This window comes from Microchirus variegatus (genome assembly GCF_963457635.1).
Source record: "Microchirus variegatus genome assembly, chromosome: 15".
NCBI classification, from domain to species: domain Eukaryota; kingdom Metazoa; phylum Chordata; class Actinopteri; order Pleuronectiformes; family Soleidae; genus Microchirus; species Microchirus variegatus.
In genome coordinates this window covers 20,208,212-20,233,946 of record NC_139816.1, presented here as the reverse complement: position 1 = coordinate 20,233,946, position 25,735 = coordinate 20,208,212, and the positions used below count along the sequence as shown (strand labels likewise).

Sequence of the window (25,735 nt, the reverse complement as noted above, 5' to 3'; positions counted from 1 at the left end):
AGTGGGGTTTGTCTTACAGAGTAGAGGTATCTCTGGTTAAACTGGTGCATAGCTCCCTGCAGTTGGCTGCGTTGGCTCTGCCACTGCTCAAAGTTGCGGACTGACTCCATAGTGGGACGTTGCCACGTGGTGGTGCGGGTGTTGTGGTCAACATAATAGATCCTCCCCCGGTCGTCCACTCGACGTTCCCAACTGGCACAGAGAAGGACATGGTTGGTACAAAAAAACAGAGACACACAAGTACAGGCTTGTGAGCAGGTGGCTAATCCCAAAGGTAGACTTTACACAAGCTTAACAAAGGTTTTATTGTTAATCCAACCAGACACTAAATTACAGGTTACTCAGTTCAAAATCTATTAAATTAATTAAAACGATCTATGAGAACTACTTTCAAAGGGGTGCCATTTTTTTTCATTTGGAAAATAATACATAAAAGAAATAATGTTACATTTAACTTTGCTTATTCCATGTTCTGATAAACCAATTAGCCTCAAAATATTAATACTAACAAAAAGCTCAGAGAGTGCAGATGCTCAGGGCATTATAGACCACCCAATGTTCACATGTGCATCTGCTAATACTCTTAAGCTTTACCCCCTGATACAGAAACAGACCAGAGGTCAAGAATGCTTCTCAGTCTGCCTGATTTGTGTGGTTGGAGAGAGTGGCAATGCTAAATCTGCATTTTGGTATGAGGGTGCTCATCCATGCGCAAAAAACACTGTAGATCCCACAGAAGTCATTACATTTACAAGGGTCCATTAACTGCTCATGTTAGCTCTACACACTGTGAACCCTGAATAACTTTCACACTAGAATATTTAGAATATTTGAATATTCAAAAGATAACACCATTTTAATTGCATTTTTGCTAGAAATGCCCATCCCTAGGAAAAAGATAAAATAACAAAGATATATGAACCCAAAAATTAAATGATAAAACCATATATAACCTTATATAAAAAAGTGGATGTACTCTTGTGGTTCTACCAAGGACGCTAATGCGGAAGTAAAATTATACTGAAGAGCCACCAGGGGTTGACACTGCTTGTCACCCCAAATCGTTAATGTCTTCTTCAACAGCACATTATGTACATTTTGTAAATTATGTTCCCTTATATAACAAGAATCGGCAATAAATCATGGCTCATGAGTGGACACCTACTGGTTTCTTCCAACAGGGGCCTGGTTGCAGGTGAGGACCGCAATGGCCATGTGAGTACCGGGCAAATCACGATACTGGAGCCCTCAAAACAGGAATTCAGATCCTCATGAGTGGTGTTGCAACTAATTGCCAAATACTTACCCCGGTGGTAGTGGCTGTGGTCTCTCCCAGGTTGTAGTCCTGGTGTTGTGGTCTACATAGTATGTTCTTCCATGCGGGTCTTTCCTCTGCTCCCAACTAAAAGACACAATGATTAAAAACTATTTTAAATAAGGCCAGAAAAGTAGATAAAAACACAGTGCAAGGTTGCCATTTTTACTGTGATCTAGATGCAGACTTACTGCATGTTTATTTAGATTTGTTTGATGAAAATATTTTGTTGAGATGTAATCTGTATAATGTTGTTAATGTGTTTGGGAGAAAAACAGTAATATTGAATAGGGAATGCAGAAAGTGAGCAGCTGATGGTTGTCTTTACCCTGGTGGTAGAGGATCTGCGGCACCAGCATTAGGGGCCTGCTGCCTGGGCTTGGCCCCATCTGGAGTAGCAGTTGCACTGCTACTACTGCTGCCACCACCACCAGCACCTGAAGCAGTCGCTTCTCCCAGTGCTGGGGAAGAAGAGGATGATGATGAGGTGGTTGTGATGGTGGTGGCCGCCTGGGCTGAGGTGGTGGGTGTGGAGGAAGCAGCAGCAGCAGCAGAGGCAGAGCCATCAGGAGGTTTAGCAGCAGAAGAAGAGGCTGGAGCCTGTGTGGAGGATGGCGGGGGTAGAGATGTGCTATTTGGTGCTGTGACAGTGTCGGGCAGGGCAGCATCTTGACTGCAGTCCTCATGGTCATCTGCAGTGGACAGCATATCACCTGTTGTAGAAGATGATGGCCCGAGAGAAACATCACATGACTCCCCGTTGACTGCAGGAAAGACAAACAACAAACAAACACAAAAGAGCTCTTTAAAAGAACTGAATAAACTAGGGATGAAACACTGAGTCATCTTCTACTGCTTTATCCTCCACATGAGGGACACTATTGCAAATCTCAGCTGACATACTGTAGGTTGAAAGGTGGGGTACACCCTGGTTTCTTTGCTCCACATCACAAATAAATCATGAAAAGTGAATGATTTTGGTGTGTGGACAAAACAAGGACCAAGCAATAATTAGCTGCAGCATTAGAATAAACTCTTTCACAACCATGACTTAATCAAAGCTTTGCCTTTGTCTTTTAAAAGGTCCACTGTGTAAACGTTTGGTGAAATGTGGCAGAAATTGAAAATAAAACAATTAAGCTTAAAGGTGTATGTAAGAATGTGGCCAAAAACGGTTACTACATTCAAATTCAAAATAGGTTTCGGCTTTTAGGTTTCGTTTTCTGACGTAACTGGCAACCCGTGGTTGCTCGGCAGCTGAGACTACTGTCTGCAATTATTGGTAGACGGTGGTAGGTGGCGCCACATGCCAAAACATGATTTCAAAACATAAACATGATTTGCAGTCTGCAAAAAAAATAATTATGCAAATATTTTGTCTGTACTGTTGTTGGTGAGTTCAGTTTGTTATATGAACATTATTCCTGAGTCTCTGTGACATATTAGGAGGATTTTATGGCCAGTTGCTTTATATTTATTACATAATGCACCTTTAATTTCTTATGTGTACAATCACCTGTATAAAGTGTTGTTTTCCTTTACCTCAGAATGAGTCTTTTGTACTACTATGAGGAACCAGGTCATGTTTTACAATGGTCCACAATGGACAAACTAAACTTCTTTTGTGTTTTGATGGTAACTGAAGGCTACTTATGTTCTCCATCACACTAAGAAGGGAAGGTGGATGTGAGGGATATTCAGCTGCAATATGCAACTTCACCAATTAATGCCGCTAAATTTAACACACTGTCCCCTTAAATGGTTGACTGCACAACAAGTGCCCATTAATCTCGGACTCTACGGCTCTTCACGAGCATTAATTAATCTGACAGAGACGGCATGCATCTCTGTCAAAGTTAATATAGCCTTCAACCTATGACACGTTTTAAAAAACGGCACACTATGATTATGCACCAATCGTCAGCCAATGGAACTCTATACTCCCCACATGGCTTTTGAGCACTACAGGGATGCCTCACATGAATATTGAATTCAATCATGACAAATTACCATTAAACCTCATCCTCTGAGACATTTATATTCTTCAGCCAACCTCAGCTCAGTGTTTTCTGTGAGCTATGCCCTCAGCATACTGCACTCTGCCGTATTATTTCTCTCTGTCTATCTCTTCAGGGAGTTTTCCACAGAGGCGCTGACAGCAGCAGGGACTACAGGCCCCGGTTAATGAAAATTAATCTACTTTTCTTTCTCTGCTGTTCTGTGTTGTGACTAAGTGAGCCACAAAGAATCCTGTCCAGGCTACAAAATAACTTAGGCTGAAAATATGCACAAAATGTAGAACTCTCTATATACTAGAGGTAGACCGATTAATCAACCGGACATTTGCCATTTTTTATTAATCAACACTGACAAGTTATTATTTAACAATTGGCCAGCGATTACAAACTGTGATTACAAACTGTGCACAACTTGACAAATGCTGCTAAAAGTCACAAAAACATTATTTTATTTTACTTGTTATAGTTTTTTGATGACCCGTTTCATGTATTTTTACAGAGTTCAGCAATTGTTTTGTGTTATTTGTTACCATAACCATTGTTACCAAAAAAGTTTACCTCTTAAATTTACTGTTGGACAACTGACCTGATAATCTAGGATCAGTAGATTCAGTAAATATATTTCACCAGTTCTTGAGTGAATCATATTTAACAATATTTTCACTCAGACAATAAACCATTCAAAGGTTTATGGGGAAAAAATCCAAGGCTTTGTATGAATAATTTTATAATATTATAATTCAATTTTCAATTCAATTAATTTTTTGGAAAATGCAAACTCACATTTCCTACTCTCTGTGTCACTGTCGGAGGTTTGGTGGACTGGGGTGGAGTTGGGTGTGGTGTCTCCGTTGACGACATGATCAAGGGCAGGGCTGCAGGAGTTGGAAGGCACCTGACCATCTGTACCATTGGAGGCTGAACAGGAATCTGACCTTGGGCCCAAGTCTGTACCATTCACTGTGCTTTAGGGAGAAAAAGAACACCAACAATTTGTTAAGTAACAAGCACATTCTAGAGTAATTTAATGTTTTTGCTGGAACACAGACAAAACACATGGCTTATTCAAACTGTTCTCTGACAGGACATTATAGGGTGGTGAGATGATTGAATTCAGTCGGTCACACAGTGATGCCCATATCACTGTCTATATAAAGATAAATGATGCGTCATGAACACTTGGAACAACGTGAATTCTGAAATTCTGCCCAGAGGGGAGAAGACCAAATATACTGTAACTTCCTGACCAGTGATGACATGTCACCCTGTCTTCAAGGCATCAAATAAGTAAAACCATGTGAACATACATCAGGTAGATATGAACTCATTATAGGATAGGAACCAGGCCAGAGGGAAATTAACTAATAAATGTTTTTAGTTTGGTCTACGTCCCATCTGTGAACGTGAAAGGGGCAGTGATTGCAGATACAACCCTAGGGTGAGTAAAGTGAAAAAAACAACACTTTTTTTTATGAATACCCCCACTCTGTGGACACTCAGTGCGCACTGTGAGCCGGTACAGAGCAGCTTCGCTCGGCCTGTCCTGAGGACCAATCGCAGCTCTTGCCGTCGCCGTTGTCCCTTGATGGAGTGACGGACACTTAAAAAATATTTAATGCAGTCGGAGACGACGCAGAGGCTCTGCGACAGGCTCTGCGTCGACGCAGAGGACTCTGCGTAGCCTACGCAGGAGTATAAATTGGGCTTAAGATTGAGAGGCACATCTCATGAAGCATCTTGTTAGAAAGCTGCAACTCTGTGTCATATTTCACTACCAGACCTGCATTGCTCCCCACTCTCACTCACTTAACTCTCAGCCCACATCTTGATATTTTTCAAAATCAACATTCAATGGAAAAGCACAGTTGAAGTACACTGCAGCCACCTTCTAGCAGAAACATAATGACCGCAGTCTCACTGGCGGCACCAAAATGCAATTAATATGCCACTAATAAAATGTGTAACACAAAAATATGGGGAACGGTGTCAACATCTGGACACTGCTCAACAATATTCAACATGAAGAGTCTCAACCACTTGACTGTGGGAGAAAGCATAGAAAAAACAATGAAGACACAGGTCAGGTGATTAAGAGATGGGAGATTAGATTAAGAAAAGAAAGGTAGAACTAAGAAAGGTAGGTTAAAAGTGATGATAAGAAGTGGAAAAGGCTTGTCAAACAAGATCATACAAAGGCATGTTACACATGATCACAAAGGACAAGTTTAAGAGTTAAAAAGAGAGAGTGGAGAGAAAAAGGTCAGAGGGCTCCTCAAGCATCCGCTTCTGGTTAAAGTGCCAACTATTTAGATTCCTTTTAAATGCTGCTAAGTCACATTTCTCAGAAAGAGCAGAGGCTAAAGCAGGAACACAAACAGTACTGTAACACTGAACATTGAAAACAAAATGTGGGGGTTGGTGAGGCAACTCCCTGTTTTGTAAAGCCAATCAGAATATCCTGTACATCCGTTTATTCTCATGCACAAAGGTATGTGGGTATTGGATGATGTCAGACTGTTGTGTAACACAGATAGTGAGGTTCAATTATTTTTTAACTGCTCATGCTCCTCCCCACCATCGGCCATATCTGACCAAAACATAACCACACGGTCCAGACAGAGCAGATCTTAGGATAATATCTTAAAATCGTTTTCTGCTTCAAATATTGAACTATGGCTACTGCTCATTTAGTCATGAATATTTTATGTTGTAGAGAGAGAAACAGCTGAAACCAAATGTTCAGGGACTTCAGCATTTCACTATTGTTTGGTTTGTGTAGACTAACGCAGGGTTTGCAACGCCTTGGGTTGCTTTAGTGTTAATAGGTTTTGTGCATCACCAAGAGAAAATATTTGTTATATATTTAACGCTTTGGATTCGCTGTACATTAATGCAATGATCTGTTTATATTGTTATGCATTTCAATTGTTATTGGTTTTATAATTCTAATTTCTGTCTTATCCAGTTCTTAGTTTTTAATGTTTTTAAATGCTTTAACATTATTTAATTTTATGTTTATGTTTCATGTTAAGCATGTACAGTAAATAACAAAACCTTTCATGTATACAGTAACATCATAACACATTTAATTTGAACAGGTAACAGTGGTGAATAAACACTTCTGCCTCTCCACCACAGATATTCCTCAACTAGCTACCTTTGTATTCTGGCTGGATACTTGGAACACTTGGGCAACCCCTGCAAAGAGGAAACTCTTCTAAGTTTTAAATATAACACTGCTTGTACCTTGCAGCACTCTCAACAACTGCAATGCAGAGAGGAGCCAGGCAGTAACACATCTCCTAATCCCACCCCCACCCCAACCAAGCTCCCATCTGGGATAAGGAGCAGACGTACTTCCTTTGTGGTTTTCCAATAAAAAAATCCCCTTAGCCTCATTGAAGGGCACTTTTACAGTGTGACTGATAATGAAAACTGGCACCAGTGGGACAGTGAGCAGAACTTTGAGCTTAACAGCGGTAAAAATGGATAGGAAAATAGCAAGGCACCAAGAGACAACATTAACCTCTGTTTTTAAATGCACTAAAGCAAAGTCAACATACTCAGTGTGAGCAGCAGGATAAAGTCGACCTTCGAATGTTCAAATAGCAAAATATGGGGAAACTGTGTTAACATCCACCTTTGGAACAGGATAGCTTTCATTAAGACACAGTCCTCTACCTCAGCAATATAAATGTCCCAAAATGGTTTGCTCATTTATTCCGTTTACCTGTTGGCAGCCCTTGATGAAGCAGATGATGAGTCTCCATTTTCATGAATTGCATCACCATTCTGCTGGACTTCTGGAAAGAAGAGAAAATGATGTCAACTTTATATATTGTGCAATTTGCTAAAACAAGTAGATTTAAGTGATTAACAGTTTACTGTTTTTTGTGTCTGGATCAATATTTTATTTTATTGAGTAGAACAACAAATTAAGAAGTGTAATAACTTTTTAAGTGATTGACCACTATGTTAGGTGCCCCTTAGGTTGTAATTGAAACAAACTGTGCCAACAGGACTTAATATAGAGAATAAATGCTGAGCTCACTGGTGCCATTTGCAGCATTGCCGTTGGTAAGCGGAGCCGTGTCGTCCTCGTCAGAGACAATTAGTCCATCAAGGTAGATGGTCAGCTCCCCCGTGTTCACCGGCACTCCCTTCTGCTCCACGCTCAGCTTCAGCACCTCCTTCACATTCTCCACTGCAGAGCCAAAGCAGAAACATGAGAGGAATTATAATAAATTGACATCAAGGTTTCAGTTAAATCAATTTTAGTTTAATGCACACACATAAAGCTTGTGCTGTGCATACATTTTCTTTTAAATAAAGTTTTATTTAAACAAGTATACATTACAATGTATACAATCACAGAAACAGACAGACCTAACCGTGCCAGGGAGACTAAACTCTTCCTAATAAGAATGAAATTGCCTTTGTGTGATATTCTAGTCACACTTTTTATTACAACACTGACTGTTTGATGAAGCTTCATCTTACATTTTCTGTCATGCTGCTCCAGTGCTTGCATTAGGTCCAGTGTGGCTTTGCCCAGCAGAGCGTCTGCTTTCAGGGTGTGGTGACTCCATACTTTGAAATCCACCTGTGTGTGTGGTGTTACACTCCTAATAATCAGACACACACAAAAGAAACACAAAGCAGCGGATTCAGTAAGTGCAGATGTTCCTTTATGATTTATGGCCCAAGAATAAATACATTTAGTTAGACGAAGACGCAAAAAGAGAACTCAGCATATCATTTACATATCTGCTTTACATGCTTTTCCCCATTAAAAAGAGAAGGACAACGTAAAACAAATTGAGGAACTGACCATGTGTAAAATTGAAGAATCAACAGCTTTTTCCTCACACAGTCATCTTTGTTATAGCCTAGTTCTGACTAAATCTCAGTGCTTGTCTTGCTAAGTTGCTGACTGTGTCATCAGTCAGAGTTCATTCAGCATAACCCCCGGTAGTTGAAGCATTACTTTGCTTTATACACTCCTCCTGCTACAGGATATGAGAAACCTGATAACTTGGGGTGACTAGGGTGCCTGATGTCCTCAGATCACATACAGCTGCTTCCCAGTGTTTGCGTTTCTCATACACAATGAACACAAAACAAGCAAACTGCTAAATCCTTGTATTCATTGCTGATTACTGCCTCCGTTCCATGTGCAGGACCCATCTCATGACAGAGTGACATCGCAAACATACGACCACAAGCAGCAGCAGTCTCTTGTCGGTGATAATCACCCAATCAGGACAATTAGGATTTACAATTAAATTGCTGCCATTTGGCAGAGTCATCTGAAAGTCAGAGAGCAGTAAATGTCTGCTATGCTCAGGCTGCCGGCTCCACTAGTGTCTCAAATGATACAAAGGGCTCTGTGTGTTGTTGTACTGCATTTTCCCTTGTTCTAATAATTATCAGATGAGCCACCCAAGGGTTTTCACTCATTTTATGTGGAAATTCAAAATAATTACTGCTTTAAAGCCTTTTTGTCTGTTACGTAAAATATACAGATCATTATCTGAATGAAAACTCCCACTAAAAAAAATAAGAAAGAACGTTTGTTAAATTTTCTGTCAACGGCATTTTACAGAAGACCAGGCCGTTTTAGATTAAGCAAAATTTTTGGAAAATGAAAAGACAGATGTCTGTTGTACTGTCAACTTATGTTATGTCTACCATTGTATCCATTTTAATATTAAAATTTAAAAAAAGACCGGCAGGAGATGATGTGATTTTTGCACATGAGAATAAAGCAAATGTATTAGGGTAACAATACCCTAGATCCATTTTCCAAGTGAGATTTTCTATTCCATTTACAACTGGAAACACTGTACTAAAACTCTTGGACTCTATTCTGTAATTCTACGCTGTCCACTCATATGTGCAGTACTTAATTGTCTATTTTCCTTAAATTAAGTACTATGCAAATGTCTTAGGTCACCATTATTTTTTTTGTTTTAGCAGTGCTCCAATGACCATGCAGTATAATTATTTCTCAATCACTATATTGGAAAATACAGGAAACATGTATGCAGTTTTAAAAATATCAGTTTTCAGGGAAGGAAAAGTGATTCAAGTATTTATTGTGACATACCTTTACTTGAACAATAGTACAACCATTGCTCTCTTAAAACTGGAGTAGTAGTAGTAGCATTGTAATTAATGTTACTGGTAAAACCTGTGTTTGTTCTACTATTTCTATCCCGGAATATCTGCTGTGAAAAAGGTATATTATGCCAGGTTTATTCAAGAAATGCTTGAGCACTACATACTCATTGACACCTTGCTAATATACAAGACCAACCTTCAGTCACATCATGCCAATCCAAATGCCAATGATTGCAGAATTTGAAAGACATAAAAACATCAAAGTTGGTGGTGCGCTATTGCTTTTTTACAGAAGACTATGCTTCATTTGGTTCAGGAGTAGGGGTGTGCAGGATGGTAAATTCATCAACATACTCCAAGGAGGAGTTCTAATCACACATGAGCTCAGTCACTCATTACACAAACTATTATAACCTAGAGCTAGCAGAGTAAAGTCTGTATAAGGTCCAGTTCAGTTGATTTGAATGTGTTCACACATACAGCTCCACTCACATATATCTGAAGGCATACACACACAGTGAGACAAAAATGCTTCTTACAGAGTGAGCCTCTCATCCCATTTAGGACTGGAGGAGCTGTGAGACTTCGCTGTACGGCGCGACTCCCCCTCCGCTGTCACCTCCACATAAATGGCAGTCCCAAAGAGGCTTTTCTTCCTCTTGATTTTGGCACAGGAAACTAGTAGAACAAAGGGCAGGTTGAAATATTAACTTTCAATTTTTGTAATTTTCTCTATTAAGCTTTGTTTCATAAATTCACATTAAATATGATGTATTAATAATCCCTTTTCCAACAGGCTTCCTTGCTGACATATTGCAGGAAACAGCATTTAAAATCTTTCACAGTGGAAGGCAAAAAAATAATTTCATTCTTTTATGTGTATATCATAATCATTGTTCTGAAATGAATTGAGCAGCGTGAGCTCTGGGTGAATAATGGGATCTAGACGCTGTGGTCACACTGTGGCTCCCACACATTACAGCCCTGCTGTGTTTGGACTCACCAATGGCATGAAGCTGTGATGTTCCTCTGTGATTATGGCTAGACTCTGCTCTGGATGAGGCCGTGGCCATGTCATACACCACAGTGGGAAACCTTAATGAAACATACACAAATACAAAGCAAGTTAAGTTCTAATTTTTACAAAGCACTTATAATAGATATAACAAATGACTTAAATGCTGTACAATTAAAATGACACAAATAAAGCAAACAACAATTAGAATACAAATACTAAGACAATAAACAATGAAAAGCATTGAGGGTGATTACTAAACTATTTTTAATCTACATTATATAAGTGGCTTTAGGTTTTAAGAATGGAATTTAGGTGCATATCCTTTATTTGAATGAGTTAACAAACAATAGTAGAGTAATCATTAATAATTTACAGAAAGGCAACAACTTTTTGTACCTTAGCGGCACATAGAGTAAGTTATGTGCGCTTTTTAAAAGAACGAGGCTGTTGATTGAAAAAGCCACTCCTGTCTTCTTTTTGATAGGTTGGGCAACAAAGTGCTCTCTCTGATGACAGTGATGACATGCTGATAATAATATGACATTTAAAAATAAGCAACTGTACACAGCTGTGACTGTTAAACAAATATGACCTTCCTCAAATCACTAAAACATCCAACAGTCACTACTAAAAGTTGTTTGTTCCTGAACAAAGCCAGATCTCTTCTAATTTATTTTCTTATATATCTTTAGTCAGTAAAATGACTGAGCACCAGCACACCATTCCAAACTCCATTTTTATCCCCATAATTGTGTCACACTTGCAAATCATTCTCTGAATAATCTGCTATTTATTCTTGTTGACAATGATGTGCAAAGACCATTAGAGTTATTAATTCTGAATTTCCTGAACCACTGATCTGGGGGGTTGATGTCCACATGACAGGATCCCCTGTCCCCCAAAATAAAATTATTTAATAATAGCATTTATGAATGTGCAATTGTTATATAACAGTTCAGCATGAGCTTACTATCGCTGTCCAATATAATCTTACACTTTCCTTCTTTCTGCTCTGCTCCTCTCTAGAGGTGGAGGTGAGGCAATTGTCAATGGTAGTATAAGTACTCAGTATTGTTAAGTACCACAAGTGAGTACTCATACTCTCATGGCAGATGCCATATTTTAAATACATGAACATAAAACTGGGGGGAAAAAAGCACTCACAATTGGTGTTTGTTGCTAGACCTTCTGGTTCAGTCTACTCCGTGTCCCATGGTTCCTCTGAAACAGAAAAAAGTAAAATTTTGTGACGAGCCTCAACACAGCTGCTGCGAATTGGTCAATGGTTATTATGCGTGTGTCTGAAAATATATCAACAGTGATTTCATACTAATTAAATGCGGTATATTTGTCAAAACAGAGGAATAAAGGGGACATGATGTGAAACATTTATTTGCTTTGAGAGGTGCTTCACGGAAAACAGGCCAGGAATGCCAATGAGGCTACTTCAATGACAATATGATATATTAAAAATGAATGTTAAAAAAATACTGAGTATTTTAATTTGCCGTTAGTAATATAAACTAAGTGTTAAAATGTACTTGATCTGCAGACCAAGAGAAAATAAAAACACAACAAGCTGAAGACAACATGCCCATTGATTGCCATGAGATTGTCAATAAGCAATTCAATAAACCACCCACTGATTCTGTGCTGACTCAAGTATTCAATTTGGACTAAACACTTTAGGTATGATTACCTGATCAAAGCAACAGATTGGCCCACTGGCTAGTTGCTCACCATTGACGCAGAGAAGGCAGCTTTTAAGAAGCTTATTAAGAAGACAGGGTTAGTACTGATGGATCAGGCAGGCAAAGCCAAAGTCTACTAGTTTGCTCTTCTCAACCTGAAACCTAAAACCTGAAATCTTTTGCCGAACCTTCCAGGATTGTACATAAAAATTTCATGTCAATTTGGAAGTGTGGCCTCTCCTGCAGCCTACTTTATTTGTTGTTGTGTCGTTTTTCAGTCTGAGGTTAGTCAGTCAATTTTTTCAACATAATATTTCCTTTTTGAAGTAAGATGCAAATTCGTAGTGAAAGGAACAAGCTGAAATTATATATAATATAAGCTGAACTCGCTCATGATAATCTAATCCAGGGGTCACCAACTTTTTTGAGACCGAGAGCTACCTGAAGGGTAGAGAATAATATGGAGGGCTAACGATTATCACAGGTTTTTTTATAAAACAATGACATTTTACTGAGTGATCAATGGATACTAGGGCTGTAACGATACACAAAATCACGATTCGATTCGTATCACGATTTTTGACCCACGATTCGATACATTCCACAATTTTTTTTTAATGTAATTTTTTTTTTTTTTTTTACATTTAATTATATAGCAACTTAATGTAACATTTAATAACAATATTTTGGAACACTGTCAACAGATTTGAACATAAATAAATAAATAACCAAAAATTTCTCTCTTTTCTGTAACAAAATAATACTGTTGAAAAATATAAAGTCATGATGATCAATCAGACTGGGATTTGTCCCCAAAGCATGCTGGGAAGTGTAGTTCTTCATTAGAATCAGTTTTGTTCCAGTGGAAATTACTTGTTTTGATAAAGAGCAAAGGGAAGACAACATTTCCGCTTGTATTTCTTGAAAGTCAGTTGTTGCTCTTATTTTGGGGCTCCGGTGCCGCTTTTCAATGCGTGCGCTGGAACGTTTTTTTCCGCTCCTGCGGGTTTGATCCATCGGTGTTTTAACTGTGTTTGGTGAAAATAAGAATGGTTTATATGAGCTTTTAGCGGAGTTTCTGACCTTTCTGTGGGTATGCAGCATGTCTGTGTTTGTTAAAGTTAGAAATGGTTTTATGATGCTTTTGTCTCTGCGTCTGATGCTGCCCCGGGGCGGGTAGCGGGGACATCAGTAAAGAAGAGATTGACGCGATTAAAAAACATAACGTTAATGATGACTGTAATTAATTAATCACAATTAAAGCGAAAATTTGACATCCCTAATAAAAATAAGTTTGGTAGCACTAACAGCTCATATCATGTGGCTGACTGGAAAAATAACTGGGAGTTAGAAAGGACATTTCCCGATTCTGCCTTCTCACATCACGACACAAGTTCGTGGCTCTGAGTATTGCGATTTCGATACGCATATAGTTACAGCCCTAATGGATACATGCAAGTGAACTGAACCTGTGAACACCTTATTGGGCACCACGTTGGTGACCACTGATGTAAACTGTGGGAGTATTTTAGACAGAGACTGCTTATCAAATGGCTTGCAGGTTAATGCGGTACAACTGCTATGCAGGAACACTTGAAGTGAAAGTCTCCTGGAGTGGTTTGTCAAGACGGCGGCAAAACGCCACCAAATAAGTGCACGCACACACACACACACACACACACACAGAAATACAAGGGCAGACAAATCAGCTGATACTCTGTGTGTATGAGAGAGAGAGCTGCAGGGCAGGGAGATGAATGACTTGGGGGGGGGGGGGGGGGGTTGGGGCTCTGTTGACCGCCACAAAGTGATTCTTTATTTTTCCCAATGTGATTTGAAAACGCAATGTATCGTTCCATTCATTCTCTTTCTCACACAGACACATGTTGACAACTGAGTCATTTGGTCCTCTTCTCCACACAGTGCATGCAGCCTTTATCAAACAATAAGGCAAAAAAATGGGATGCTTAGCAAAGAGGAGACAGTGCCAAAGTGTCCAGGATTGCAAGTCACATAGATAGCACTAGCACATTTTTCCAAGAACCCAGGAATGACCCAGTAATAACATTATCTCCCTCCCTGATCCTGTTGATTATCTATCCCGCACAGGAGCGTCACAATTTGTGTATGCACATGGCTATACAATACTATGCTGTAAAGTAACTGAAATGTTAAAGATGAGCATATGATGAGAAAACATGATACTTGATTATAACAATAACATCAAACAGGAGCATATCACAATATTACAAGAAATAATTATTTTATTGAGGACCCATTGAATTTCCCAGGGACCACCTGTGGGTCCCAGGACTCACTATATTGGAAACCTACTGTATCAACATGACTAATTTTGTAAATATTAATCTGACACATAAGCCTGCACCATAAAAGTGTATTCAAAATGGCGAGCAGCATACTGATGTATAATATTTCATATTTAATTGTAAATATTAATCTGACAGATAAGCCTGGACCATAAGTATTCAAAATGGCTAGCATCAGACTGATGCATAATATTTAATGAAGAGCCTCATGCTTTCAAGTAAAGAAACAGAGACAAGAACATAAAACTGTTAATCTGCTAGAAGCAAACTCATTAATCAGAGTCCCAGGATGATTACAACAGTCATGAAGGCAGCAAGTAAGGATTTAATTGATTTTTTTTCACAATATTTAAATTAATTGCACATTGCAAGAAACCCGCCAGAAGCATAAATATTACCATACCCTGTGCAACATTCTGATGACGCATAACAGATGGCTAAACAAGTGGAACCTTGGTGACCTCCTCCAAATGTCCTGTGATGATAACCAATAATGTAAAGAAATGGGATGTGACAATTTAATAGATGCGGCACAAGACATGTAACCACTTTCACAGCATGAGTCATATCTGACTTCCTGCAAAAGATGGTATACATTATAATGCAGAAAATGTGTCTAATTCCATTAACTCATGCAACTGCAATTTTAAAAAGGCAACAACTATCAGCAACATGATTACCTCAGATTTACAATGTGTGATGCAAATGCTCCAAAAAGAGGAATTATTTCAAGACTGCAACATAGGGTTGTACGATGCAGTAATAACTGCAATGCAATTAATATAAGCTGGATGGAGTTTCCTTGACACAGTTTCATGACCACAGCATGTTTTCCCTAGTTACAAGCAAGTGCAGTGTAAATAACTGTTAATACACACATGGATATAGACAGGTGAGAGTGAAAGTATCAGACCAAAGCCTGATAATCATTTAAATTATTTGTGTCCGCATGTGATCGTCTGTTTTGGTCAACACAGTGAGAGAAACAAAATCACACAACAACATGTTTGTGTGCAGACATTAAAAGTAAGCATCAACATCATAAAACAGTGCCATGGCCAAGGAGGAAGGGAAGTTGACTTGTAACGGGAGGTTTGCCAGTTTGTGTCCCCACCAGATCAAAGGGCTGGTGTACTGCTGTGCAAGGTATCTGGCCCCAATTGCTACCTGGGCACTGCTCAGGGGCTACTGACTGCTCCTAATTGTAGGATTTTTCCTAGTAGAAGATGCAGATAGGAATTTTCCTACAGGGATTAATTCCAAAAAAAGTACAAAATCTGAAATCTAAAGAATATAAATCAAGGAGTTAATAATCACAGATGATCTTAGTATTTAAACCGGACCTAGACCGGAAGTCGCAGTTAACGCTGTTTTTTAGTGTGTATCTGCGTCCTTACCTTATTTAAGAAGCCCTGAAGGTTCTAAACAAGCAGTTCAGCCACTGCTGAGAAGGTTATGTTTTATTGTAATCTCGGGCTCAGCGAAAAAACCCCGTCCAGATACGTTAACACCGGTTCTCCTGAACAGCAGATCGCCCTGCTCCGGGCACATCCGGTTGCGTACATTGAACCGCAGAAGAAGAATAACGTCCGTTGTGGAGGTGTTTCACGAGCGACAGTGTCTTCTGACTCTGAGGGCACAGGGTCAAAGTCATAAAAGGGACTGAGGCTGGGAGTCGTGAAGAAGCTATTTTTAAACATTGATAAAACAATGTTTTGATAATGAGTAGCAGTGCATCCACCGTTCCAGAGGGGGGAGCTGAACTTCTGAGAGCGGGTGTGCTGAATATGTCACTTCTGGGTACTGGCCAATCACAAGACTCTGTCTTCTGGGTGAGAGAGTTGAGTCTCAAATCTCGCGGCTGGGAAACACCGTCAGAAAAGAGGATTTCTATCAGCTCGTTTACAGCAACTAGGAGGTTTTTGACCATAAAAAAAAGTGAATGTATGTAAGTAGACCTCCATAACTAACATATATGTGCAACAGGACCACTCTGTGAGCTTTAAGCAAAGGCCATTGGCTTTCTATCTGTATCAGCATACCCAGGACTGAAACAATCAATTGTTTATCAGTGACTGAAGTAATTGTTAACTATTTTTATTATTGATTAATCAGTTTGAGTGTCTCTTTTGGTAAACAAAATAAGGTCCCTGACTTTCCAGCTTCTTAAATGTGAATATTTATTGGTTAGTTTATTTATAAATTATGAAAAACTGGCTCATTTCTCACTTTAGCTCATTTGAGAACCTCATCAATTTGAGGTTTGGGAAACTAACCAATTAATTTTATGGACAACTAATCGATTAACCAAGAAAATAATAGTCAGAGTAATGGATTATGAAAATGTGTTAGTTGTGGCCTTTTATAAATATGTGTATGTTACTTTAGGGAGTTTTTCAAATGCCTTGAGGTCAAAATGTTATGAATAATAAAATATGAAGCATCATATTTATTTACTAGTTTAACAGTAAGGCAATCCGTGAAAGTGTGTTTTAAGTTAAAGCATCTGTACGCTGTACAGTCTACAAAAAAAACAGAAAAGTTTTCCAAAATCCTGTCGGGTTATGTAAACAGTACAGTACTCAAATTTTACTAGCGTCAGGACTTTGTGAATGACGTTACTTCCACTTCCTAGTGCATTGTGGAAGTGGAAGCATGGCTGGAAGCTGAGTTGCCAGATTCTGACAATAGCCACAGCTGCAGCAGGACACAGTGAGAGAGAGAGAGAGGGAGAGAGAGAGAGAGAGAGAGAGAGAGAGAGAGAGAGAGAGAGAGAGAGAGAGAGAGAGAGAGAGAGAGAGAAATGCCTCCTGCTCACAGTTCACACCATATCTCAATGTAAGTAAAGCAAGGATAAGTGTAAAGATGGATTTATCACAGCACAGACAGAGGACAATGACAGTGCACCAACAGACAATGCAGAGAAACAGTCTTCCTCAACTTATGTTGATAGTTTGAGAACAGGGTTGCTTGGTAGCCCAATCACTGTGAATCCCGCTCATGACCGCAAGTAGGAGGTTCTTGGTATAGTACAAGCACAGACGTTAATGCTACATCCATGCATCAATAGTACATCATTACTAAAATATAGTAATGTACCATTTCAATCTTTTTTTATACAGATTTTCTTTTTTATTACAGCTGTCAATATACTCTCTCCACCTGAACAAATCTCCTGTGTGTGAGTGAGAAAGAGAGAAAGAGGGACAGAGAGAGAGTGCAAGTGTGTGTGTGTTACAGGCAACCTTTGCCAGCAAATCTAAAACTAAAGACCAGTCAGGTAAGGGCTAGGTTAAAGGTTGAAGGGTGTCTTTATTGTCCTACTTAGATAGGCAACGTTCACTTCTAAGAAATATACATAAAGACATCTACTGCATGAGAAAAAATATCTAACACTATGGCAGGGAATGGAAGTTCATGATGGGGATGTGATACTGGATGTCTAGGGAAGTGCAAAACAAATAAGGAAATAAACTAAAAAAAAAACAGTCTGTAAGTGTACAGATAAGTGTCTTGGTGACAAACAATACTAGGTCTTTAACGTGTGCAGGAAGTGAAATGCTAGGGTAGAAGGTCACAAAAATACAGTCATCACCACTGTTGCCACTCGACAAACGAAACACCACAATAGTAAGAAGCCAACCACAGAGGATGACAAGCAACCATAACAACTGCACAGTTATGATCCTTAAAATTACCACAGCGGAAATCCCTTTACCACAACAACCCTAGCTGCAATTAAAAAATATCTAAATTCCTGTTGTAATTATTCAATTAGTGTTATTATTTCTAATATGCAACATGACACTATGAAGTTGAGCAAAAATATTTGAAAGGGAGAGTGTATAAATGTACAAATTCGTTGTCAAAACTTATTTGAACTGTATGAAACATCAGATTATTAAAGATTATTAAAAGTTGTATTACGCATGAAAAGAAAAACACGGGTGATGTTAAATGCAAGTCTGGCACTTCAAGGGGATTCATCACAAATGTCTCAATACACCTTGGTGGAAGACTGCACTCTACTGAGAACTTTATAAAGTTTTCAATAACTGATATTTAAATGAGAGGTCACTTCCGTGTTTTGTCATCTGTGATTCCTTTACTTTAAATTCATTATAATGTTAGTATTGTATAATGCTATGCAAGTGTCACATCAAAGTCAGACACAAGACAATATAATACAACAGTAATAATAAGGGATGACTAAGGTTTTCCTATTTTCCATACACAACCAATTCACACACACACAAACAGGCACACACAGTATTAGGTTAGCTTGCACTTTAGAGCATTTGTTGAAGTCAATTCATCAGGGAGTGTTAACTTACATGAACTGAATTGAACTCCCCTTTCAAGTTCACACTTCACATCCACAAAACTGGGAAAACAAGTCATTGTCTCAGTAACTGTTCGAACAGGAAGCAGGAGAAGGTTTCCATCAGTTAATTTAGTTCACGTAGTGTTTCACTGCAGCAAATCTGTGATAACTGCATGGTTAAGTCTCTATAATGAGACAGCAGTTGAGCTTCCAATTACCACCCAGCACACTGCAAAGGGAGTTTAGGGAGAAAACAACTACCAGTCTTTCATATAGCCCTCATTTATATCAGCAACAATCAGGTGTTTAAAAAGAAAAAAAAAAGAAAAAACACACAACTTTTGTTTATGATGGCATAACAGGCCTGCTTTCTTGTAAACTAAAAATATTGTGTGCGTGCACGCTCACACGTTCATGTGTGAGTACAAGCAAGTATATTTAAGAGCATCCAGCAAAAGTTGCAGCTGAAGTGACAGGTTGCTGTAAGCAGCCACTTCTCAGTCTTATACTAAAATACACAGCATGACAACAGGGTGCAAACTAAAGGCCACAGTATACTTCTCCAACTGCGTAATGCGTTATCCAACTGCGTAACCACGGAGACCCCTCAAGCCGTCATAGTTCTCCATCGTGCTGCTGGATACGCACTGCAATTTTCCGCCCGATCAGTAGGGGTCGCTACGCACGGTTGTTGTGCTTCTTGCTACAGTGAGCAAAGGCTTCCGGGAGAAAAAGACTGTTGTTGTTGTTGCAGCTGAATAACATTGAAACAGTGGCCGTTTCTCGCCTGAAATAAATATTTTCTATGTCCCGGTTAGTTTGGCAGCGACGCTGTTGGCGGCGATCAGCTCCCCGTCTGTGGACCCTCGGTGCGCACAGTGGCCGGCACAGAGCAGCATCTCAGCCTGTCCTGAGGACCAAACGCAGCCCTTGCCGTCTCCGTTGTCCCTTGACGGAGTGACGGACACTTAAAAAATATTTTGTGCAGCCGGGGCCGATGGAGAGGCTCTACGACAGGCTTTCCAGCGACGTAGAGGGGTCTCCGTAACTGACATAGAGCACTACGCAGGAATATACATTGGGATTAATGATCAGCATCCTGGTTAAAACTACAATGGCCAGGAGTTTCCAGAAAACAGCCACCAGCCATGAGAATGACTGAAGCCCTGTTTAACTGTATAACTTTGCATACACACAAAAGAGGAACAAAAAGCAACAGAGCCTAACCTCAGTGGTGGCCATTCCCATCAACTGTTACTGGGTCAGCATTCAATAAACTCTGACCATAGTTTCTGTATTCAGTGTAAGCAGAGTTGCTTCACATTTCTACTTGAGCATACATGGCTGCTATTCCATTCATACTAAAAGTGGCAATATCTTATGAACACATATGTCCCTATATTATTGTAGTACATGTTGTACATGTAGAGTTGTACATGTGTGGCTACCAGCGGACCTTCCTCCACAAACTCAAGCAACTGTCCATGATTATCATCTTCTTTTTGGCCTCTTTCAGGCCAAAGCAAGACTGTGCAAGGAACATGCACAGTCAGCATGTACGTCAGCATAATCACAAAATGTAGGGGTGCCTGTGTATATCCACAAAGAGTTTATGTATACCGCCACAGATATGAGCAGATGATGATGAGGACCTCTGCAGACTTGTGGGTACACATATTCGGATTCAGGCGTTATTGTATCCAAGTGGCACTCTATCTTTGGCCGTCCATGACTCTTATAGTGTATATGTTACAGTGTATCTGTAAAGTATTTATAGAATGGGTGCTTTGTTATGGCAATGTTCTTTGAAACAGCAATTTGCCTGCCCTGTGACAGGCCTGTATTCACCTGTATCTTATCTCAGGTGTTATGCATGACCAAAGAAACAAACACCATACCGTATAACATCTCTTAAACTTAAGATGACCCATGTTGTTATGATTTTAGACATCAACATTTGGTCAAGACAATATATTATCATATAACAAAGGACTAGACAGTACTTTAAAACTACTTGTATGCCATAAACTAACAGAGGCTTGAAATGTTAAATGCAAACATTGCTCATAAACACACAAACTGGCATGGTGAACGCACACTTGCTAACTTGAAATGCTAACGTTAGCACATAAACAGAAAGGTACCTGCTGACGTTTGAGTATTCGTCTAAAAACCTTGCCAGTATTTGTTAAACTTGTGTTCGCATGGGTGCAGCATCTCAGAGATACGGACAGCTCATGACATGAAGCAGCAGTATAACCAAAACAGAGGTCAGTTAGCTGAGCCATTAATAAACAAGCTAGCTAATAGGAAAAGCCTATTTAGTGTTGTTTAAGTGTCAGCCTCAACGTTAGTTGACTGTCCTAAGTACCATTGCTATACCCAGCTAGCTAACCAGAACGCTTTGTTTACATACACATTAATGATTTAATATTTAATGGTACATCACACACGGCTAGTTTTGCCAGCTAACGTAACAAACTTAGCTATCAGCCAAGTGCTACCAGGTAGCCGGCGTGCTAACTAACCTAGCTACTTAGCAGTCGCGCTAATTGTCCGCCATCACAGACCAAGTCAAAACAATTTACTTCATGTGAAAACAGACTTGACATTAATTATTTTCAACATTATGAAGCAGGACCCATTGGCGTTAGTCGCTCAAGTCACGCAAGCTGTGTTCTACCTTTTCCTGTCGTCCCGCTCCTCTCCTCCTCCGTGTGTCTCTGCGGCTCTCTAACGTTACCGTTGTCGGTGAGATACCCAACCTAACAGGCCCCACAGTCAGCTACGGTTCTCTTGCCATCTCTGAGCAGAAGCCTCCGACCAGCGAACAGTCGGGCGACAGGCGCGCCACCCCAAATACTGCTGTGTAATAACACGGGACAGGAGTTAGCCCGCAGGAGTTAACACTGTCGTTTGAGTAATGATACTGCACAGAAAAGCTGCTGAGACACTTTAACGCACAGTTAGATCACAATTGTGCCTCTCATGTTCAAATAATACATCTAAACGTTAATAATATTTGATACTCTATTCGACTTCAATTTTCTTCCGCTATTATTTCTCTGATGCCATATATAATTTTTTGTCAGTTTTTACTTTCATAATGCGCCACGTCAACTTTTTTTGTATTTTATTTAATTGTTTTTAGTTATTGCTCACCCAATTGTTATTATATGAAATATCTTCTTCATGATTATGATTACATTAAGTGGTTTGTCCCAAGCTGAGAAATCAGCAAACATAGGTGATAGGTTAAATTGAAGACTCACATGATTGCTGTAATTGAAATACTCACACACTGTCACCTGCTTTTTATACAACATTAGATGCTATTACGTTATTATTATTAGTAGTAGTATTATTATTACTTTTTAACAGAGTGCACATTTCAGTAATGCACTCTAGGATCGTTATGTAATCTGGGTCTTGTCGCAAAAGTGTCAACGGTTATTTCCTGACAACACAGGTTTAAAATCCATAGTTCACAGTGAGCTATAAACAACCCGTCTGTTGAGTAATGGGCTAGTGCAACAGGTCAAATTAGTATGTCTTACATGACTTGTCTAAGACCAAGAGAAGAAGCAAGACTGGAAGAACCACTGGGGAATGTTTAATTCATCTCACCTATTTATTACACATTATGAAGCACATTAAAATCTATACAAAGCAAAAACACATTCACATTCAATTGAGTCATTTATATCTTATAATGTATATCTTATTTAGAAATAGAATCCCTCTCTGTGACTAAATGGACTCTGGGATTTTTATTTATAGTAATTTGATTTATTATCTTTTTTAATAGTAAGAGAGACAAATTCAAATGAAATGCTTTAACAAATCCAAAACAACAAGAGCCACAGTGCACTACTGGTTTCAGGCCAGCAAGACCTGCTGGTGATTTCCTGCTAAGGCAACAAACAGCGATTTGTTCCAAAATAGGTTCTATTTTTAGTTTGAAGTATTCATAGATTACGGGAAGGTTTGTACACTTAAATGGCTCAACTTCCCATTTTGAAATTATTCTTGATAAGATACCAGAAACAACAAGTAGGTTTATTCTGTAATGACTGATGAGACCAAAAAGTAGCACAACAAAAACTGACTTTAGACTACACATATAATCAGTAAGAGTAATGGGCAGACAGATGAAGCGGAGAGAAGATTAAGACCAAGTCAGTTTAGATAGATGCCAACAGCTCCATTAATTAATTGACTAAAACCAAGTCAGGAGAACACTAGTGATCACAACTGAGATAGAAAAAAACAGGAATTCTGAAAAATAGAAGGAAAGGGTTGTCCCAGAAGATGGTGTGCGAGCAAAGAGGGTCTACCCACAGACAAATACTGTCGCTGTTTAACAAGTACCCATGCAATGCTTCACCATTGCATGTCTACAAATGAGCTGTGCTTGTCCATAAGTTGTTTTGTTTTTACGAAAACATCTGTAGACATGCACATCTGCAAAACCAAGGAAACGCCAGTTAATCTTGTGTGCAACCCGAGCCCCTGCTGCGCAGAACATGCTCAGGGCTCTCCTTCTGTCTGGAGTTCCCTTCCACCTTCCTTCAGGGGCTGGTATGAATCCAAGATGATCCTGATGCTGTGGTAAGGAGGACCTGCCCTTGATTGATTGATTCTGTATGGCAGTTTCATTAAAACAAGACACGCGTTGTCACGTCTCCATTGAGTGGAACAGTTCAGTTTAGGACAGTAGAGTAGGTTTTTTTGTGTTTCCATTAGGAATAGTATCAAAAATAACCAGCCCCTACCGCTGAGTTTGTTTTGCACCTTTCCCTTGGGAGTACAATAATAAAATGCTATGGTATGGTTAGGTCTATTTCAACCCACACAGTCGGCTGATTGTTATGTTGTTATCTGTTGTGTCATGTTCGATGTCGTCTTTGTCACTGCACTGGTACAGAATCATGCCACGAACCTCGCTGACAGCCATCGGGCACAGCCCACACCCCACCTATCAAGTAAAGGAAGTACAGTCAAAATGCAAGCCTGACCCAGGGCTTTACAACTCCAAACTGTGCCGTAACCAAACCGAACTGTACCACGATGGAAACACAGCTTTTGTGTTAAGAAGTGTAGCATAACACAGAAGAGCCTTATATCCATGATGGTCCCTTTGAGAACATATATTATGTTAAAATCCAATAACACAACACATTATAATTATTCACTCCATCAACCCTGTGTCAGTCACTACAGAAAGTGCTTGGTTGCACAATGCATGTTCCTACTCACCATGTAGTGAGTCAGAAATATTGTAGTGGGAGGACATTATAAAGGAAACAAAGCCAATCTCAGGCATGAAATAAAGTTATATAATTAGGTATTATATGCAGAAAAACAAACGACTATACCTGCCTAAATACAGATGTACACTTGAAGATATTACAAGCCAAGTCAACATCAGTCAACTAAAAATTAAAAGCTTCTCATTTGTTTGTTGTTGTTTTCCTTTTATTGTATTGTTAAGTATTCTCTCTGGCAGTGATGGTGCATTGTTACTGTTTCCCACCCCCTGTATTTCATCTACAGTATGTCTTTAAGAGAGTATACAGAAATGTACTGTATGAATTTTATGAAACAGATAAAAGAAAAGTCTTAAAAAAAGAAAAGAAAAAAGAAAGAACATCGGCGATAACTATAAACATCACTTCACAGTCCCCTAAGTTTACATTAAAGTCAAGGGAACTCATTGTTCAGAGATAACCAATGTGAAGCACAAATGTCTGACACAGCATAAAATGTAAGTCACTGTAACAAGGACTGCATTTTTACATTGCTTTAAATATAACCACAAGTCATATTCTCTCTTACATGTCTCGTTCAGGGTTCATTGCTTAGTCCAAAGACACTTTGCAAGGTGATGACTGTACATAAGGTCAAGAAAGACTTAACTTATTTATTTTATCTATAATAAAATGTACACGTGCGCAAAAGCTGAAAAATGCTGTGCATCAAAAAGATATTCTTATTTATAAATCTGTGTGCATGCACAGTACACCTGCAGGCTGTGTTCCCTCGATAAATCACAACCCACCTGGAAATGTGCGCGAATCACGATCATGTCCAACCCCTGAATCATCCACCTATGATCAAGCATCCAAGCCTGAATGTTGATTAATAGAAATGAGCCTAATGTTTTCATGAGCCCAAGTTTTCAGGTCTTCTGTGTGATCTGGATTCAATTTGTTTGGTTGCAAGTACAGTACGTATTATGTATGTTTACATAAACCTTTTTGAGTTATTAGAAAAGTAATTATACAAGATACAAGAGCTTTGTTTGTCAGTATACAGTACAGGTGCCATAAAATTAAAATACATTTAAAACACTCTACTAGTGAGAGAGCTTCCCTCCGGGCTGCTGCAAACTAGTGTACACATACACATACACATACATACACATACATACACATACACATACACATACACATACACATACACACAGTAACTTCCCATATAGGTGAGTATGTCCACATATCTGTATGTATCACAAATGCTGTACTGTATTTCTGTTGAACTCACTGTAAATATTGTAGTTGTGTTCAAGTGCTGATCATAAGACACCTGTTGAGTCTCCATCTCCTTCCATTGATGGGCTTCACTGCAGATTCCCACCCCAGATAACCTGCACTGCCATGGATACTAGTGCATATTGAACGTGAAAGTGGGCACATCCAAATTAAACAAACACTCTGTGTTGTACAAGACTACTGAAATAAGAAAAAGCAGACATTGCTTGTTTTTCTTCTCACAAAACTCTATTACTGACTAGATAAACTCTCAAGTCTAAACCCTCCACTGATATTTGACCTGGACATTTAGGAATATTCAGTCAGTTGAGCTTGAGTTTATCTGTCATTTTTTCTCAGGCTGCATCATGTGAGGTGAATGTGGT

General features: G+C 39.2%; 1 protein-coding gene across 2 annotated transcripts in view; it reads right to left on the bottom strand.

Annotated features, from left to right (window-relative positions):
• wwp1 (WW domain containing E3 ubiquitin protein ligase 1) overlaps positions 1–21,641 on the bottom strand; it is a 37,291-nt gene extending 15,650 nt beyond the window's left edge. For both annotated transcript variants that reach the window (XM_083901387.1, XM_083901388.1), the window contains exons 1-11: positions 21,500–21,641; positions 11,639–11,695; positions 10,460–10,551; positions 9,996–10,134; positions 7,834–7,958; positions 7,385–7,537; positions 7,064–7,136; positions 4,117–4,298; positions 1,644–2,079; positions 1,307–1,402; positions 18–192 (exon numbers count right to left, since the gene is read on the bottom strand). In XM_083901387.1, coding sequence (XP_083757513.1) covers positions 18–192; positions 1,307–1,402; positions 1,644–2,079; positions 4,117–4,298; positions 7,064–7,136; positions 7,385–7,537; positions 7,834–7,958; positions 9,996–10,134; positions 10,460–10,529 — 1,449 coding nt within the window. In that variant the 5' untranslated portion in view covers positions 10,530–10,551; positions 11,639–11,695; positions 21,500–21,641. The remainder of the gene's footprint in view (positions 1–17; positions 193–1,306; positions 1,403–1,643; positions 2,080–4,116; positions 4,299–7,063; positions 7,137–7,384; positions 7,538–7,833; positions 7,959–9,995; positions 10,135–10,459; positions 10,552–11,638; positions 11,696–21,499) is intronic.
• Positions 21,642–25,735: the final 4,094 nt, after the last annotated feature.